The sequence below is a fragment of the Aquarana catesbeiana genome, linkage group LG04 (genome assembly GCF_042186555.1).
Source record: "Aquarana catesbeiana isolate 2022-GZ linkage group LG04, ASM4218655v1, whole genome shotgun sequence".
Lineage (NCBI taxonomy): Eukaryota > Metazoa > Chordata > Amphibia > Anura > Ranidae > Aquarana > Aquarana catesbeiana.
Genome location: NC_133327.1, coordinates 665,473,513 through 665,493,523, shown reverse-complemented (window position 1 = coordinate 665,493,523; position 20,011 = coordinate 665,473,513). Strand labels below are relative to the sequence as shown.

The window sequence follows — 20,011 nt, the reverse complement described above, 5'->3', positions numbered from 1 at the left end:
AAACATATATAAAACCTCTTTAATTTACCATTTCCGGAAATTTAGTGAAAATTAAATAATGTAAATTAGGCAAAATGCTTAATAATAAAATTGTACAATTAAATGAGGATGTTATTCAAAATTCATAAAGGCCACTATAGTGATATTACTGTGAATAAGTGAATGTATAATTATACTTGATATAAATAAATATATATATAAATATATAAAATATAATGTGTATATATATATATATCTATATATATATATATATATATCTAGATATATATATATATATATCTAGATATATATATATATATATCTAGATATATATATAGATATAGATATATCTATATATCTATAGATATATAGATATATCTATATATCTATATATCTATAGATATATATAGATAAATATATATATATATATATATCTATATAGATATCTATAGATATCTATATAGATATATATATATATATATCTATATAGATATCTATAGATATCTATATAGATATCTATAGATATCTATATAGATAGATATATATAAATGTATTTATTTTTATTATATATATATATATATATATATAATTTATTGTAATAAAAATAAATACATTTTTTTTAAAAACAATATTGGATAAACAGCATAAAAATAAAAAAAAACACTTTAGTAATTTTTAAAATCTTTTTAAAAGATTATCCACTAAAAAAAAAAAAAAAACTTTTATTTTCAACCAACCTAGCTGTAATATTGGAATGTGTTTTAATAGCTTTTGTTTTTCTGTAATTGAAATCCCTCCTTGTAACTGAACCTAATTTAAATTAGATGTATCGGGCTGGGTTCGCATATATACAAATTGGATGCGTTTTTAAACGCATCCAATTCGCATATCATGTGAATGTGACCGTCTTTCAATGGGGACGGTTCACACGTGTCTGGGGTGACCACAGTGCGGTTTTGAAAATTTTTTTTTGGGTCCGATTCAGGTGCGAATTCAGGCAAATATTTGCACCCGAACCAGTGAGCGGAAACGCACCGAACTCTGGACTGCAAACCGCAGCCGGACATGCGTGAACCCAGCCTTAATGATCCTCCATATTAAAGGAATATTACAATTTAAAATGACACAATTTACACAGAATTACAAATATTGTATATCATTTTGTTGGTATATTATGAAAAACCTTTCACAAAAAATGTTTAAATTGAAGTAACATTTTTACCAAACCAACATTTCTGAAAGCGGAAAATTCTTTATGATAAGGATTTACTTTTTATTTTTCTTTACCAAATTAATCATAAGAGCATCCAAAACATAAACATTTTTTAAACCTGAAAGAAAAAGCAAGAGAATAAAAAAAAAAAATAGTCTTAATCAAGAAAAAATAAAAAATTTACTATAATATAATACAAATTATACTATCTAGTTTATTGAAATGTGGTAGGAAAATGTGCATGCAAAAATTATAGTCTATATCTTACAGCTCATTTATAGAAGTGTATGTTATACCCCTACAACGCACACCCCAGGTGTACATTGTATGGAATATGCTCCTACTATGCATCACACTGTTTCCTTTTTTTGTGTGAACTAACGTTTTTAAAAACTTACACCACAGTGAATTGAGATGCATTGTAGCAGGTTGAAATGGGTAAAAATGCAACCTGTCCTACTTTTTTGAGTGCCCACCAACACTGTAGGGTTAATGTACAAAGACTGGATAGTGCAAAATCTGGTGCAGCTCTGCATAGAAACCAACCAGCTTCTAATATCAGCTTGTTCAATTAGGCATTTCCAAAAAACAAAACAAAAAAAAAACTGGAAACTAATTGGTTTCTATGCACAGCTGCACCAGATTTTGCACCCTCCAGCTTTAGTAAATAAACCACTGGGGTCGATTTACTAAAGCTGGAAAGTTCAAAATCAGGCTCACTTCTGTATAGAAACCATTCAGCTTCCTGGTTTTATTGCTAAAGCTTAATTGAACAAGCTGAGGTTAGAAGCTGATTGGCAACCATGGACAGCTGCACCAGATTCTGAGTGCTCCAGTTTTAGTAAATCAACCCCACTGTGCCTTGGTGTAAATTGAAACATTAGAACGTAAGGAAAATGGCCTTGTCTAAGCATTGTCCAATGCAGCCCAATCGGGCTTGGGTGGACAAGCCCTTAGACCCGGTTCACCTGGTTGGTAAGAGATGCGCTCTGACTTTGAGAGCACATGTCACATGACATGTAAAAATCAATGTTTTTTTTTCCTATGAGAGCCGTCTTAACTGGTCCGGCTTGTGTCAGTCCGACTTTGGAAAAGGTTTCTGCACTATTTTGGTCCGACTTCTGTCTGATTTCAACCCATAGATTTGAATGGAAGTTGCATCCAAGTCAGATCTCATCCTAATTGATGTGATTTGGATTCGACATTACAGGAAGATTACACCTGCATTCACTGAAATTGCTTCAAAGTCCAAAGTCGCATGGCAAAGTCGTGCAACTTTCAGGTCTTGGCAGTGTGAACCGAGTCTTAGTCTTGGAGGAGGCTCTTCTCTATATCTACTGTATATCCTATCCATCCCGGTGCTCCTTTAAAAGGTTCTGATTGCTCCAGGGTGGGGAAGCGTTAAGGATTACTGATCATGTGACCACTTTTATAGTGATCACGTAATGAGGAGCTGAACCTGCAGGCTTCCTATCATTAGTAGGGACCAAGAGCTGTCTCTGCCATCTCGGTCCCTGTGCTGGGAGGCTGCAGTGAGAAAGCTCTTAGCACAGAAACATTGTCTGCTCAGCGACAGATATGTACGGCATGCGGGCTTTAAAGCCCATCCTTTTGCAGCCACACATATTACGTGTTATGTGGATGGCAAAAGATTAAAGTATAACTAAAGGCAAAACTTTTTTTTTTAGCTTTGGATAAAGTGGAGAGGGATTAGAACACCTATTAGGTTTTTATTGCTGTCTGTGCCCACGTTAGGGAGATTCACCCTCTCTATTTGTCCTGTTTACCATTATCATTGAACGTGAAAGTAAAATCCAAAAATTTGGGTTGTGCCCAGAAAAATAATAGGGGAAAAATATTCCAATGGGGACAGTATTTCTGGTGACCTGGGGGTCCCCAAGAAATTCCCTTAATTATCACTTCCTATTTGGTTATGGGACTAGAGTGACCACAATTCCAAACTGCCATTCAGGGACACCCCCCCTTCCCAAAAATCATCTTGTACTGTATTGAATCACAGCACAGCCAGGGCGGCGGGTGCGCACTCTGCCCAGAAGCACTAATCATGCCCCCAAAAAAGGCTGCCGCATGGCCAATTTACCCACTGACAGTACTTGTCCTGGCTGGCCGAGACCCGTCTTACCTTATTCCGATGTTGGCTCTACACTGCCCTGCAGTGATTAGACACAAGAGGCGGGATTTTTGATTTCTCCAATCACAAGCAGGGGGTAGGGATTGTGCCTCCCCAGACATTCCCAAGTACTATCAGTGAGTAATGTGTCGATGTGGCAGTCTTTTTTGGGGGCATCAGATTGGCCCAAGGGGGGGGGGGGCTGTGTCAGTTTCATTCCGGGACACTGTATTGTCCTGGAATGAAGGTGCCCAGGTCCCGGAACAGACCTGCAGAATGCGGGACTGTCCCGGGCAATCCGGGACACGTGGTCCTCCTATATGGGACAGGAAGTGAAGGTAAATCTCCCCAATGGGGTGAAGATGGCAAAAATAAACCTTAATGGGGTTATAACCCTCCCTTACTCTATCCAGAATGAAAAAAAATGTACCTATAGTTCTACTTTAACTTCTATGGTACACTAAATAGACTAAAAATATTGTTTAAAGCATGCAATGTTTAAACTTTTCACAATAAAGCAACCTAAAAACAGTAATTGAATTCTCATTCCCCAACAGAATACTCCATAATATTTATCTCAGTCAATGCAAATGTATTTCAGTATCTTGCTTTTCACAGAAAATGAAACAAATTTTTATACGACTGTGCTAGCTGATGTTGACATCTTCAGAATGTTCAGAGTACTGCAATCTACTACTTTCCGGTCTACTGTCATTTCTGAAGATCGGGACCTTTGCTTTTCAGCCTTCTGGATAACAACTAGAATGATAGTTATTTATTTTAGCATTGCTGTTATTTGACTAACATTTCTTCCCCAGCCAAAAGACACCTTCCTCTGGGCTATGAAATATATAGTGAATTCTCATATGACAAGATAATAATGAAGCCATAAAGCATATTCTGTACAATTCACAAATTTTCTTCTATTGAGAGCATTCATCTTGGGATGGGACAATAATGGAATCCTATATCATTGATTTCACACATATTACTTTTCATCTATACAGGCCCTTTCCTCGCCTATAGATTCCTCCCATATTATCATTTCAGTGTTAAAGGACTTTTTGTTTAAAAACCTAAACACTCATTTCTAATGAGGGGAAAAAGACCAGACCCAGCCCATTTGTCAGATTCTTCTTTGGTGAGCAATGCTTTCTGCTGAGCCTAATGTAAAAAAGAAAAAAAAAAAAAGAAACGTAAAAAAACAGAAAACAAAAGCTGCAAGTAAAATTATCCAAAAAAAGAAGAAGAAAAAAATCTTGGTTAAAATCCAGTTTCATATTACTTTTCTATGTTTCTTTTTGCTTTTTAACTTGCAATATTGATAAGTAAAGTGCAATCTAGGGTCATCATATAGTGTTTGAATTGTACATTTTATCCCTGGGCCTGTCCACCAGGGTTGGAATTAAAGATGCATTTTTTTTTTTTCCTTTTATAATGCAGATGCTATACAGGAAGACACGTTGTTTGTCACAAACCATTTTTTTGTCACTGTGGCAACATCTTCCCTTGCTCCCTTGTACTTTGCTGACTTTGCTCTTGTTTCCCTTTAAGGTCTGGCGCACCTGATGATGGGCGACCAAGGTATGGGCTCTGTTCCTTTTCCACTCTGCTTTCATTGTTTCCTACTGTTCTGTAGCTGCTTCAGTCCTTCACTGCAACGATGGGCAAATCTTGCTTTGAAACTGTGTTTGACTGCTAATCTTGACACATTATTTTAGCCGCATTCCTTATTTATTTTCTGTTCACTTTTGATATCCTTTTCCTTTTCTGCAATATAATAACTGAACCAAAAATTGGAACAAATAAAGCAGCTGATTGTTGGAAAAAAAAAAAAAAAGAAAAAAAAACGTAAATAAAATTGTGTATTGCTTGGATTGGTATAAACTGCTGAAGGGACAGGATGAAAATTGTCGACATGACAAAATAAAAAAAAGTGCTCGCAATTTAGTTTGAGAAAACTCTCAGTTTATCATATTGTACCCTGCGAAGACTTCCATTAATTTTCATTGATGCATGGCTGATTGGTTCACTCTGAAAGCACATTGGTATTCATCTTTGGAATGCTAACGTCTTTGCAGTGTATTCATTTAGTAACCAGTATGCCATTTGCTTGCATTACCCATAACCTATATATATATATTTATATGTATTTTTTTTTTTTATTATTATTTGAATCAAGCATGTACATCCTCTAATTTTGTGCATGTATGCCAGTAGTCTTACCAAACTCTGGATCACGCATTGTTTTGCCATCACCATCATTATCTTTTATTATCGTCTACATCCCCATCAGTATAATCATTTAACAACATTATAATTAGTATCACCTTTTCTTGGCGAACTAATGCATATACATATGTTCATGAATGTTTTTATTTTTTTTATTTTCTTCTTTTATATCCTCTTTTGTCTGGAATTGCTTTCTTCATGGAATCATTTCATCCAAAATCTCTAGGTAAAAGTAAAGGTACAACTTTTTTTTTTACATTTCTCATTGTAGATGTATGATATTGGTGTCGATATATCTAAAAAAAAAAAAAAAAAAAAAAGTGGAAACATTAGGTAGTTGATGCAGTATGTGTTTATGGAAGAGATTGATGAGTGATATTGTTTTAGTGCATTTTCAGATGACTAGATTATAGGTTTCTATTTAAAGTTTAGGGCCTTGATTTGCAAAATGCACAATCTTCACCCCAACATATTAAATGCCTATTTAGGTTCAAGGGATGTCTCTGCTTTTTTGATGTTTCCAAACCTGATTGAGTATTTGAAGTGGTCACAAGCTAGGATGACATGGAAAATACCTTCCCTATAAGAGTGAGAATAATAGAGACAGAGTGAGCGAGAAAGAGAGAGGGAGATAGTGTGTTTAAGCTAGCATCATGAACCTATTATTATTATTATACAGGATTTATATTGCGCCAACATTTTACGCAGCACTTTACAATCCAGTTATAATACAAAAATATACAAGCGGATTAAGAGGGCCCTGCTCAGAAGAGCTTACAATCTAATAGGGTGGGGCAGGTGGTACAAAAGGTTGCAACTGTGGGGAATGAGCTGAAAAGATTAGTTGGAGATGTGATAGGCTTTCCTGAAGAGATGAGCTTTCAGGGATCTCCTGAAGGTAGCAAGAGTAGGGGATAGCCGGACAGGTGGAGGTGGCGAGTTCCAGAGGATAGGAGAGGCTCTGGAGAAATCCTGGAGATGAGAAATCCTGGGGACTTCATTCATATATTAAGTGGACCTGTCTTTAAAAATTCAGTGCAGTGTTGTTTTTAAAATTATGCAAGTCATAAGAACGTTTTCATAAAAGTTTTGGTAACTTGCCTAATGCAGTGTTAGGTAGAGCATGGGCTTCCTTTGCTGGTTACTTCTAGAGGGCCAACATTTGCTAGAGCTAGGAAGCCAATAGCTGTGCTTGAACTGTCATCCTCCCCTTTGGCAAAGATTGTTTGAATAGTATATTGTGTTCAATAAACCTGCATAGATTGTTGAGAATAAGTCTACCATCTAGAATTTTATTAATAGCATTTTTGATTAATCCAATTTGACTATTGAAGCAATAATATGGAGAGTCCCTCCCTTTAGTAGATATTCTAGCCACCTACTATTCAGAAACATAAAAAAGTAGAAATAGCAAGAAGAGGCAAAGAAAAAATGTAAAACCAAAGTTGACTATAATAGGTGCTAATAATTCTCACTCTAAGGTGTCTGCATGTGCTGCTTTAGAGCTTTAAAATCCCATTGGGGATTCTAAATCTTTGGAGGATCTATATGCATATTTTGACACTTCCTAGCATTGTTGATAACTGGCCTGTCACAAACCCCCCCACTCACCCAACCCCACCATCCCTGTCCCAAATTGGAATGTTTGGGAGGCAGGCAGAGAATTAAGGCCATCTTTGCAGGATGGGGCAGATTACTGCTATGAAATGTCCAAAATTGCATGTTAGAGGTGTTGATTTACTAAAACTGGAGAGTGCAAAATTTGGTGCAGCTGTGCCTGGTAGCCAAGCAGCTTCTAAATTCAGCTTGTTCAATTAAGCTTCAGGCTGGGTATACGCATATCCGAATTGGATGCAGTTTCTCTGCATCCAATTCGCATGACATGCGAGTGTGACTGGCTCTCAATGGACCCGGTTCACACAAGTCCGGGGTGGCGGCGGTCCGGATTGAAAAAGGGTCCTGTGCATGTTTGGGTCCGATGCGTGTTTGGATCTGATTCAGGTGCAAATTCAGGCAAAAATTCGGACCTGATTCGCACCTGAACTGATGAACGGACACATGTCTGTCCACCGGACCCCAGGCACAAACCCACGGCCGCACATATGTGAACCCGGCCTCAAAAAAAAAAAAAAAAAACCTGGAAGCTGAGCTGCTCCAGAGTTTGCATTTCCCAACTTTAGTAAATGATCCCCAGAGTGCCTTAGTCTTTAAGGCCCCTGGGCATTCTTAAAATTCTACAAAGGCACATCCATGTACCTGAGTGTCTGCTTTTGATTTAACGGACCTCCTTTGGTCTTTGCATAACATTCCAGATATACCTAAGACATAGCAACTAAATACAGATTGGATTTAAAAAATCTTGATACAGTGAACTTTCAGATTCTACAAGCTACTTTACATCATTGTTCTTCGTACTATAATTTTTTCAGTTACGAAACAATAATAAAATAAAAATCTGAATATATTTGTTATAGTGTTTTTTCTTTGCCTATACAGTTGTTCACTTAGACTTGACAAGTAAGAAAACTGATAGGTGTTTTTTAGCTTGAGCTCTTTGATATAGTGTAGTCAACTGCTAATTACTAATAAAGTTGTCTAAAGAAAATCTGTTGTCAGTTGGAAAGAGTGAAAGTGGTGCAAAGTGACTGTTAAAGGTCACAGACCTTCTTAGATCTTTAGCAATACCGTGCATCTAACACACAGTTCAAGCAATAGGTTTACTGATAATGCAGATCTCAGAGGATTCAGTCTAAGATGGTCAACTGAAAGCAAAAGTGTTTCTTAGTATTATATCTAGGACAGGAGGCTTCAGAGAATTGGCAGTAGACTGCTAGCTTATGGTTTCTTGGTTATACCTTCAGGTGATCTAAGCTGACTGTTCTTGTGGGAGTTACCATTGATTGTACAGTCCTGAACAGTTCTGCTTGCTATTTCTCCCCCATAATCTGGTACCAGAACTGTCCACCGTCTTTCAACATCCTTCTCCTGTCCCCTCAGCATAGTCATAAACTGTAAGATCAGCCTCTATACCACATTCTTCTCTTCCTTTTGCTTCAAGGTGTTTGGATCATGTCTACATGCCCAACAGCCCTCTTTATGCCACGTACACATGGCCGGACTTTCCGACAGAAAAAGTCCGATGGGAGCTTTTGGTCGGACGTTCTGACCGTGTGTATGCCCCATCGGACTTTTTCTGTCGGCATTTCCGACGGACTCAGATATAGAACATGTTCTAAAGTTCTAAAGTACTTTGTATGGCCTTATCTGAGTACACACACATAGTTTTTTCATTCAGCCTTTGGGCTGAACAAAAAAAAAAAACGTTCTGCATCCACACAAGCAAGGTGTATGCAGGAATCCTCCTTGCTGTTCTATTGTATCCTAACAGCTGGGACCCCTCTGCTGTTAGAATACACTGGTGGCACCGCCGTCGATTGGGTGCAGTGGCTGATTGAATGCAGGTTTTCCAGTAGTCCCATTCAACAGAAGTCGTTCTACCGTTCAAATTCTGTTGGACAGAGAGGGCCACAGACAGAGTGAAATTTGACTGGCCCTTGCTAAACCAAGTGAATTTAGTGGGGTGTGTACCCAGCTTTAGCGAAGGCCAAATCTGGCAGATATAGTTGTTAGGCAGATACACCATTGGAAGAAAGCCAATATCTATCAGACTAGAAAATTGTGAGTGGGAGGGTGGCATATCCAGGCTGATTATCAGTAAAAGAATCTTTCTTTGCCAATTAACAGCAGCAAAAAAATAAGGCTTCAGGTTGCTTGGTGTTTTAATATTTTATAATAGAGTTTTTTTTTATTATTTTATATTATATTATATTATTTTATAATATAATATAATATAATAGAGTTGACAATAGCTGGGATCGGGGTATGGACTGAGATAGCGTAAGCTGAAAGAAGGTAATTTTGCTCAGTATTGCCCATCCAAAGCTAAAACACTTGTTTTTGTGTGCCTTATCTATGGTGCACGGAAAAAAAAAAATGAAATTCTGCATTATTGAAGCTGAACTGCAGGCAGATATAACAGACACAAATGAATGCAACACTGTATTTATTAATGTTTTCTTTCCTTTTTTTTTTTAAATGCAAGCAATTCAAGTACCTACATTTGAATTTGTTGCAGAGGTCATAGTTGGGTAAGGAGAAGCAGCACAAAGAGGTGTGCTGCTGTGCTAGGCTGATAGGAGGAGAGAGCAGAGTGGCAGAGAGATGGGCCCTTTTGGCTGTCCAGTCATAGGGTTGTCGGCAGTGGGGTGGGGTTGGGGGGGCGGCATCTGTAAGTAAAAATAAAATGGCAGCAGAGAAAGATTAGGCATCTTCCACAGCTAGACAGGGCTGTGTTCTGTGACACTGCTGTGTAAGTCTGAGGACTGGATGGACAGAGGTACAGAACCTTTGACAGGTTGCTATATTTAGCTGTGTACCACCCATGAATTTCAAGTGTGCATCACAATCACTAAATACTCACATATACTTTTAGTACATTATAAATACACGGAAAAATGATTGGGGATAAAGCATTCTGACACTGTAAGCCATTTGGAGCACTATGTATGTCTTTAAACAAAATGTGGATGTGTGTTAAAAAAAAACTCATCCAATGAGTGTAAACCAAATCCAAGTTACATCTAAAGCAATGAATGATGTATTTAATGTGGATTCAGCAGGAGTGACAATTGTTCAGCAATAGGGACAATCCCAGATAGCAAGCAATTGGGCTGCAAGCTTGAAAATGACTTGCTCAGCTATTACTAGACTTGCCAGGCTTCACAAGTGTGTTGCACAATTGCAGCAAGTCCGCATTGCATGACTCCAGATCAACTTTCTTTGCAAACAATCTGCAAGTCTGCTGCAAGTCCTGGTTCAGTTATGTTGTGCAATAGTCATCCCACCACAGGGGGCACTGTGGCAGAACTTTCATGCTGTAGACTTGCAGAGCTCTTGCTGCAGACTCACCACTGCAACTTTGCTCTTGCTAGAGACTTGCCACACAAATTTGCTACAAATTGGAAAGTGTCAACTAGAACTTGTGCTTCAAGCGCTCTGCAAGTGTACAACTTGCCGGTAAAAAAGTGCCGCAAGTTAACAGACTTACATTTCAACACTGCCACAAATTGTGGCAAGTTATCCTTGCTATCTGGGATTTTGGTGCAACCAGCAACATGGTAAAACTAAACTTAGGGACACATATTTAGCAAAGTTTATCTAGCATCTATTGTTCTTCATATGAACAAGGCTTGAAATGTAATTTCACCTTTCAGGAAGATTTCTGAAACCCCCCCCCCCATACATTTCTATATCCGATGAATAGTACGTATGATAGCTCCGTCTGGTGAAGGTCCTCCCATCCTCTGGCCGAATGGTGAAGGCCCTCCTGTTACACGTGCAGTTGTTTGGTGGTCCTCTCCAGAAAAAATGCTGACTGCACATTCCTCTCCATCCTGCCGTTTGCAGGATGGGCTGAATTTCACAATAATACACCCCCCCCCAGTGCCCGCTCTATTGTTCAAACTGCATATGTGCACTGTGTAGCAGCCTCTCCCGGCTCCGGTCTACCTTAGCAGCAGCCACCACAGGCCACTCAAACTCAGAACACACGTGCACAGGGAATGGTCTCCTTCTCTAGCAGTGTGTACACACAGTTGGGGATCCTCTCCATTCCTCTCCATCTACAGAATGGACTGATCTTAACAATAACGCACCCCCTAGTGGCCATGTGTGTGCTGTGCTTCCTCTCCTGACCCCAGCTCAGCTTAGTAGTGGCCATTCTGGAGCATTCATAGTCTGTGTGTGCGTAGTGCACACAGTTAGAGATGGAGACAGCTCAGTGTGCATATGTAGAGTTTGAATGGCCTGGAAGGGCCGCTATGAAACTAAGCTGGAGCCAGGAGAGGATACAGTGCACAGTTTAAATAGCCTAGACTGGCTACTAGGGGCCACAATTTTGTAAAATTCAACCATTCTCCAAAGGGAGAATGGAGAGAAACTAGGGGGCCAACCCTTTTTTCTGGAGAGGAGCCCCAACAGCAGCATGTGTAATAGGAGGACCTTCACCATTTCCAACAGGAGGCGCTGCGCTATGGTATGTATTGTACATCGGATATAGAATTGCATAGGGGGGTTTTCTGAAAATATTCCTGAAAAGTGAACATACACTTAAAGCAGGGGTTGACAATAAATGATCACCAAATGTGTGCAAACAATGGATGTGTATGTTAAATACCAACACAAAAAAACACAAAACAAGAAAAAAAAAAAAAAAAACATAAACCAAACAAACCTTGCACCTCTCATATTAACCATTTGCCGACCGCCGCATGATCAAAAACGTCGACACAATGGCACGGACAGGCAAATGGGCGTACAGGCATGTCCCTTTAAATTTGCCGCCGTGCCATTGCGTGCGCGCCCCCTGCGAGCTCCATGAGTGAGATCGCGGGTCCCGTGGACTCGATGTCCGCGTCTCATGGAGAGGAAGAACAGGGAAATGGTGTAAACAAGCATCTCCCCATTCTTCCTAGTGACAGGACACTGATCACAGCTCCCTGTAATCCGGAGTGGTGATCAGTGTCGTGTCACACAATAGCCCTTCCCCCCCACAGTTAGAATCACTCCCTAGGACATACTTAACCCCTACATCGCCACCTAGTGGTTATCCCCTTCACTGCCAGTCACATTTACACAGTAATCAATGCATTTTTAATTGCACTGATCGCTGTATAAATGTGAATGGTCCCAAAATAGCGCCAAAAGTGTCCGATGTGTCCGCCATAATGTTGCAGTCACAATAAAAATCAATGATTGCCGCCATTACTAGTAAAAAAAAAAAATTTTTAATAGAAATGCCATAAAACTATCCCCTATTTTGTAGACGCTACAAAACTTTTGCGCAAACCAATCAATAAACGCTTATTGCGATTTTTTTTACCAAAAATATGTAGAAGAATACGTATCGGCCTAAACTGAGGAGAAAAAAAAATTTATATATTTTTTGGGGATATTTATCCCCAAAAAAGTAAAAAATAATGCGTTTTTTTCAAAATTGTTGCCTTTTTTTGTTTATAGTGCAAAAAATGAAAACCGCAGAGGTGATCAAATACCACCAAAAGAAAGCTCCATTTGTGGGGAAAAAAGGATGTCAATTTCGTTTGGGAGCCACATCGCACGACCGCGCAATTGTCAGTTAAAAAGACGCAGTGCCAAATCGCAAAAAAGTGCTCTGGTCTTTGGCCAGCCAAATGGTCCGGGGCTTAAGTGGTTAAAGTGGCATTCTCATATAATAACCAAAACATAATAGGAGCATAAATACAATCCAATTAAGTTTCTCTTTTTTTCCCCTTGTTTTGTGTTTTTTTTTTTTTTTTTTTAATTTTATTTTTTTTATCTATATACTAATTGATAATTTTTTGATATCTAGTAATTTAGTTGATATCGTTTTTTGTTTGTATAACTATAAAAACTAAAAAATAAAAATTATTTGATTAAAAAAAAAAAAACATTGACATTGACAAAGATATTTATCCTACCCGGCTGATTGCAGAAACATGATTGGTACTTTTTTTTTTTTTCAAAGCAGACTGTTTTGCAATTTTTCATCATAGGGACTATGGTCACATTCCAGTAATGATATGCTGTATGTGTAGAGCTTTTTTTGAAAATGACCCCAATAGCTCACATCTACTGCATTTAGGATGTAAAAATAGTACTACTTACTGTATTAATGCTCATCTAGGCTTTTGTACAGTAGATGAAATAAGCCTATAAATAATATATACTCCTCTGCTGTTTATGATTTTACATGGACCTGATTTTTTTTTAGTTATTTATATATTTATTTTGTTGTCCTTCTGTATATAACCGGAAGCTTATGTCATTAGACTTCACTGACAGAATTTAGAGAAGAATCATCACCGAGAAAAACAAGAAAAAAAAAAAATCTAATGACGTTCTATAATAATTTGGGGATCTTGTGGACGCTTTAGTACTGCTGACGTCCTCAATTGCCTGTGACCTTAATAAGAGCAATAAATGTGCTCAGGTCACATTGCTGAAGGCTATCTCTGCGCCTTGCATCAGATCGTCATCAGCAAGAAAGAAATGTTTTTTTTTAAGGTCGTCTGAGGCTGAGATGAATGGTAAAGATTCTGCGACTATCAGTCAACCGATCAAGTCCTGAATAAAGCAATATATTTCAATGTCAGCAAAAAAAAAAAAGAGATTAAAACAGAGGCGAAGCAACTTTTGACGGTAATTTGTTCTATTTCTCTTTACTCATAGATACAGTCATTACAAGTAAACTTGTCACTTGAGTTACTTAGAAATCCTGTCATCTTGGCTCATTCTTCCAGGGAATAAAGCACAGCTTTGATTGGCTACAAGGGACAGCATATCCACTAATGCCCCGTACACACGATCGGATTTTCCGACGGAAAATGTTCTATGGGAGCCTGTTGTGGCAAATTCCGACCGTGTGTAGGCTCCATCGGACATTTTCCATCGGAATTTCCGTCACACAAAATTTGAGATCTGGATCTCAAATTTTCCGACAACAAAATCCGTTGTCGTAAATTTCGATCGTGTGTACACAATTCCGACGCACAAAGTTCCACACGTGCTAGGAATCAAGCAGAAGAGCCGCGCTGGCTATTGAACTTCATTTTTCTTGGCTCATCGTACGTATTGTACGTCACCGCGTTCTTGACGTTTGGAATTTCCGACAAGATTTGTGTGACCGTGTGTATGCAAGACAAGTTTGAGCCAACATCCGTCGGAAATAAATCCACGGCTTTGTTATCGGAATGTCCGTTCGTGTGTACAGGGCATTACTCTGGGAAAAGAAGCACAAGGCGACACTCTAAGTGCATTAAGCTGAACAATTTAATAGGCAAAAGATGCATATGTACTCACAAGAGTATGTTAAAAATAGGCATATTGGAAATTAAATAACAGACGTCCGGAAGTGAGTCCATCCAAGGCAGGGCCGGCGTTGGTGCAGTGGAGCAGGTCGCGCCGATGGATGCTGACGTTTCCTGGTCCTCGATCACACGGGATGCCGGGGGATGACGTCACTTCCGGTGGGACGGTGTGTCGGTAGGCAGGCCGTCCTACCGGAAGTGATGTCCTCCCCCGGCATCCCGTGTGATCGAGGACCGGGAAACGTCGATATCCACCGGCGCGACCTGCTCCACTGCACCAACGCCCTGCCTTGGATGGACTCCCTCCCGGACGGCTGTTATTTAATTTCCAATATGCCTGTTTTTAACATACTCTTGTGAGTTCATATGCATCTTTTGCCTATTAAATTGTTCAACTTAGTGCACTCAGAGTGGCGCCTTGTGCTTCTTTTCCCAGCCTCTCCAGAGTATTGCTTCTCATCTCCACTGGGCTGCCTTCAAGTGCCACACTACAGACTTTTATGGACTGCATACAGTCAATTATCTGCAATTATTATTATTTTTTTCCATTGTCCCCTGTACTTCAAGGTGTATAATAGTCAGGTGGATCTCCACCTAGGTAGATGCAAGCGCCAACTTTTCTCTTGACTAGATCCACTTACTCCACCATTCACCTGAATAATCTTCATACATCATATAAAACCACTGCTTTTAACACATACACTATATTATTAAAAGTATTGGGGCGCCTGCTTTTTCACACACATGAACTTTAATGGCATCCCAGTCTTAGTCCGTAGGGTTCAATATTGAGTTGGCCCACCCTATTGCAGCTATAACAACTTCAACTCTTCTGGGAAGGCCGTCCACAAGGTTTAGAAGTGTGTCTATGGGAATGTTTGACTATTCTTCCAGAAGAGCATTTGTGAGGTCAGGTGCTGATGTGGACAGGGAGGCCTGGTTCACAGTCTTTGCTCTAATTCATCCCAAGGGTGTTCTATCAGGTTGAGGTCAGGCCAGTCAATTTTCTCAAACCCATCCATCTAGGTATTTATGGCTGTTGCTTATCGTGTGCACTGGTGCGCAGCCATGTTAGAACAGGCAGGGGCCATCCCCAGACTGTTCCCACAAAGTTGGAAGCATTAAATTGTCCAAACTGTCTTGTTATGCTGATGCCTTAGGAGTTCCTTTCACTGGAACTAAGGGGCCAAGCCCAACCCCTGAACAACAACCCCACACCATAATCCCCCCTCCACCAAATGATTTGGACCAGTGCACAAAGTAAGGTCCATAAAGACTTGGGTGACTAGTTTGGGGTGAAAGAACTTGACTGGTCTGCACAGAGTCAGGACCTCAACCCGATAGAACACCTTTGGGATGAATTTGAGCGGAGACTGCGAGCCAGACCTTCTCATCCAACATCAGTTCCTTAACCTCACAAATGTGCTTCTGGAAGAATGGTCAAACATTCCCGTAGACACACTCCTAAACCTTGTGGACAGCCTTCCCAGAAGAGTTGAAGCTGTTATAGCTGCAAAGGGTGGGCAACTCAATATTGAACCCTACGGACTAAGACTGGAATGCCATTAAAGTTCATGTGTGTGTAAAGGAAAGTGTCCCAATACTTTTGACAATATAGTGTAGAAGTTGATTTAGTAAAACTGGAAAGTACAAAATCTCATGCAGCTGTGCATAGAAACCAATCAGCTTCCATTTTTTTTGTCAAAGTTTATTTAAACAAGCTGAAGTTAAAAGCTGATTGGATACCATGCACAGTTGCACCAGATTTTGCATTCTCCAGTTTTAGTAAATCAAACCCATAGGGACCTATTTATAAATGTTTTCACATAAGAGTCATACAACATTCACCCATGTGTCACACATTTAAATCCAATTAGAAAAACATGTGAACCTTGAATCCTACAGATCCCTTAAAGCAGGAATCTTCAAACTATAGCTCTCCAGCTATTGCGGAACTACACATCCCATAAGGCATTGTAAAACTCTGACATTCACAGACATGACTAGGCATGATGGGAATTGTAGTTCCTGAACAACTGGAGGGCCGTAGTTTGAAGACCCCTGCCTAAAGTTTACATGTGTTAAATTTAAAGAATAAGTTCACCTTTGTAAATACGTAAATAAATGCACATCTTTTTTCAGGTAAAAAAAATTTACATTTATAATTTTGTTTACTAGAAGCCTTCAAAGCATTGCACCCATGATCAGCAGATTGCAGGTGCAATGCATGACTCCTGCAGACTCCGCACGGTCACATTTTTTTAAAAATTATGACAGTGAGTCCGGGAAGAAGATCCCTGGTTTGCTGTCACTAGAAGTGGTGGGTCGAGGAGAGGCTGCAGCAAAGGAACAGGGTGAACTTATCCTTGGTCCCACACTGCCATCATCTTGTGTAACCTCATAGGGAGCCTACAGCTGATGAGCCTCTAGGCCTGCCCGCCCTCCTCCTTTGACAATGAAGGCCTACAGTATGACATATCCCAGCAGGCACAGCGAGCATACAGCATGTTATTCACCTAGGCAAGTGGGATGCATGGGGGGAGGCAAAAAAAAAATATAAACAAATTTGTGTAGCAGGGGGGAAGAGGGGTGGATAGGAGGGAACTTTCATTCCAGTGTGAATAACTGCTTTAAATCATCCAAAGGGATATTCAACACTCCCATCATGACTTAATTTCTTATTGGGAATGAGTTGAGCTAGTCAGAGAATAGGGTATTTTTTTTCCATTAATCAAATCAGTGTTTTTCTGTAGATAATAACAATGATGTTTTGTGTCACAAAAGCATCAGTGTTGTGGGCTTTGTAGAAGCCTCCGGAGCCTGGTTGAACACCAAGGAGCAATAGCTTTCAATTCACATGCTTGAAGTGAGCGTAGCCATATTAGAGCACTTGCAACAAGTACAGTTGGGTACTGTCCTAGATACTTTTTTCTTTGCACAAATATCCACATTTTCAGGACAAGCTTTAGGGCTGTACCCCCTTCTTCAAGGTTCAAGCAGTACCCAACTCACAGAAATTACAACCTAGCCGAGTTATCTCCAAAGATCTGTTGACTGGAGGAGTTAGGTGCTGACATCAACACTTACTGTAGGTCTTTATGCACCATTTTTCTGTTGCTCTTTTTCAGTAGATCAGGAGTGTCAGATTCAATTTCATTGGGGCCACATCAGCAGTATAGTTGCCCTCAAAGGGCCGATTGCATTGAGCTACGTACAGAGTGCAGAGTTCAAGGTGTGCTATCTACAGAATGCAGGATTTAGGGTGTGCTACATACAGAGTGCAGAGTTCAGGGGTGTGCTTTGTACAGAGTGCAGAGTTCAGAGGTGTGCTTTGTACAGAGTGCAGAGTTCAGGGGTGTGCTTTGTACAGAGTGCAGAGTTCAGGGGTGTGCTTTGTAGAGTGCAGAGTTCATGGGTGTGCTTTGTACAGAGTGCAGAGTTCAGGGGTGTACTTTGTAGCATGCAGAGTTCAGGGGTGTGCTTTGTACAGAGTTCAGGGGTATGCTTTGTAGAGTGCAGAGTTCAGTTCAGGGGTGTGCTTTGTACAGAGTGCAGAGTTCAGGAGTGTGCTTTGTAGAGTGCAGAGTTCAGGGGTGTGCTTTGCAGAGTGCAGAGTTTAGGGGTGTGCTTTGTACAGAGTTCAGGGGTATGCTTTGTAGAGTGCAGAGTTCAGGGGTATGCTTGTAGAGTGCAGAGTTCAGGGGTGTGCTTTGTACAGAGTGCAGAGTTCAGGGGTGTGCTTTGTAGAGTGCAGAGTTCAGGGATGTGCTTTGTAGAGTGCAGAGTTCAGGGGTGTGCTTTGTACAGAGTGCAGAGTTCAGGGGTGTGCTTTGTAGATTGCAGAGTTCAGGGGTGTGCTGTGTACAGAGTGCAGGGTGTGCAACTCAAGCCCCTCTCACCCCAAAGCTTCTTCGCATCTCTCTCTCCAACCTGGCGCAGTGTAGGCGGAATGCCTTGAAGGGAGATTGTTTTCTCTCTCCTGCTCTGGAGATCTGTTCCCACCATGAGCACTTGCAGGGATCTGTTAGATCCGGGAGCCACTGAGCAAAGCAGATGAGATGGCTTCTGTTTTTAGGGAGCAACAGTGGAGGGTGAGAGCTGAAAGCGGCAGAATGGAGTTCCGTTCCACGTTGCGGCTGCAAAACTGGATGCAAGGGCCACATAACAAAGCCCGGTGGGCTGGATTTAGCCCGCAAGCCTTGTGTTGTTTTACATACACTGAGCAAAATTATAAACGTAACACTTTTGTGTTTGCCCCTATTTATCATGAGCTAAACTTAAAGATCTACAACTTTTTCTATGTACACAAAAGGCCTATTTCTCTCAAATATTGTTCACAAATCTGTCTAAATCTGTGTTAGTGAGCACTCCTCCTTTGCCGAGGTAATCCATCCACCTCACAGGTGTGGCATATCAAGATACTGAATAGACAACATGATTATTGCACAGCTGTGCCTTAGGCTGGGCACAATAAAAGGCCACTCTAAAATGTTCAGTTTACTGTATTGGGGGGGGGGGTCCGAAAACCAGTCAGTATCTGGTGTGACCAGCATTTGCCTCACGCAGTGCAGCACATCTCCTTCACATAGAGTTGATCAGGTTGCTGGTTGTGGCCTGTGGAATGTTGGTCCATTCCTCTCCAATGGCTGTGCAAAATTGCTGGATATTGGAAGGAACTGGAACACGCTGTCGTATACGGCGATCCAGAGCATCCCAAACATGCTCAATGGGTGACATGTCCGGTGAGTATGCTGACCATACAAGAACTGGGATGTTTTCAGCTTCCAGGAATTGTGTACAGGTCCTTGCAACATGGGGCCATGCATTATCATGCTGCAACGTGAGGTGATGGTCGTGGATGAATGGCACAACAATGGGCCTCAGAATCTCGTCACGGTATCTCTGTGCATTTAAAATGCCATCAATAAAATGCACCTGTGTTCGTTGTCCATAGCATACGCCTGCCCATACCATAACCCCACCGCCACCATGGACCACTCCATCCACAACGTTGACATCAGCAAACCGCTCACCCAGACAATGCCATACACAATGTCTGCCATCTGCCCTGTACAGTGAGAACCTGGATTTATCCGTGAACAGAAAACCTCTCCAAAGTGGCAGATGCCATCAAATGTGAGCATTTGCCCATTTAAGTCGGTTACGACGACAAACTGCAGTCAGGTCGAGACCCCGATGAGGACGATGAGCATGCATATGAGCTTCCCTGAGACGGTTTCTGACAGTTTGTGCAGAAATTCTTTGGTTATGCAAACCGATTGTTGCAGCAGTTGTCCGGGTGTCTGGTCTCAGACGATCTTAGAGGTGAAGATGCTGCATGTGGAGCTCCTGGGCTGGTGTGGTTACACGAGGTCTGCAGTTGTGAGGTCGGTTGGATGTACCTCCAAATTCTCTGAAACGCCTTTGGAGACGGCTTATGGTAGAGAAATGAGAATTCAATTCAAGGGCAACAGCTCTGGTGGACATTCCTGCAGTCAGCATGCCAATTGCACGCTCCCTCAAAACTTG

General features: G+C 40.6%; 1 protein-coding gene across 21 annotated transcripts in view; it reads left to right on the top strand.

Moving 5' to 3' along the window:
- NRXN1 (neurexin 1) overlaps positions 1-20,011 on the top strand; it is a 1,909,081-nt gene that overhangs the window by 175,686 nt on the left and 1,713,384 nt on the right. For 12 of the 21 annotated variants that reach the window (XM_073628541.1, XM_073628540.1, XM_073628535.1 and 9 more), the window contains one exon: positions 4,878-4,907. The exons of 5 other annotated variants lie outside the window; for them this stretch is intronic. In XM_073628541.1, the coding sequence (XP_073484642.1) occupies positions 4,878-4,907 (30 nt within the window). Of the gene's footprint in view, positions 1-4,877; positions 4,911-5,781; positions 6,988-20,011 lie in introns of those variants that run through there. 4 more of the 21 variants (XM_073628552.1, XM_073628553.1, XM_073628550.1 and 1 more) reach the window with 2 other exon arrangements.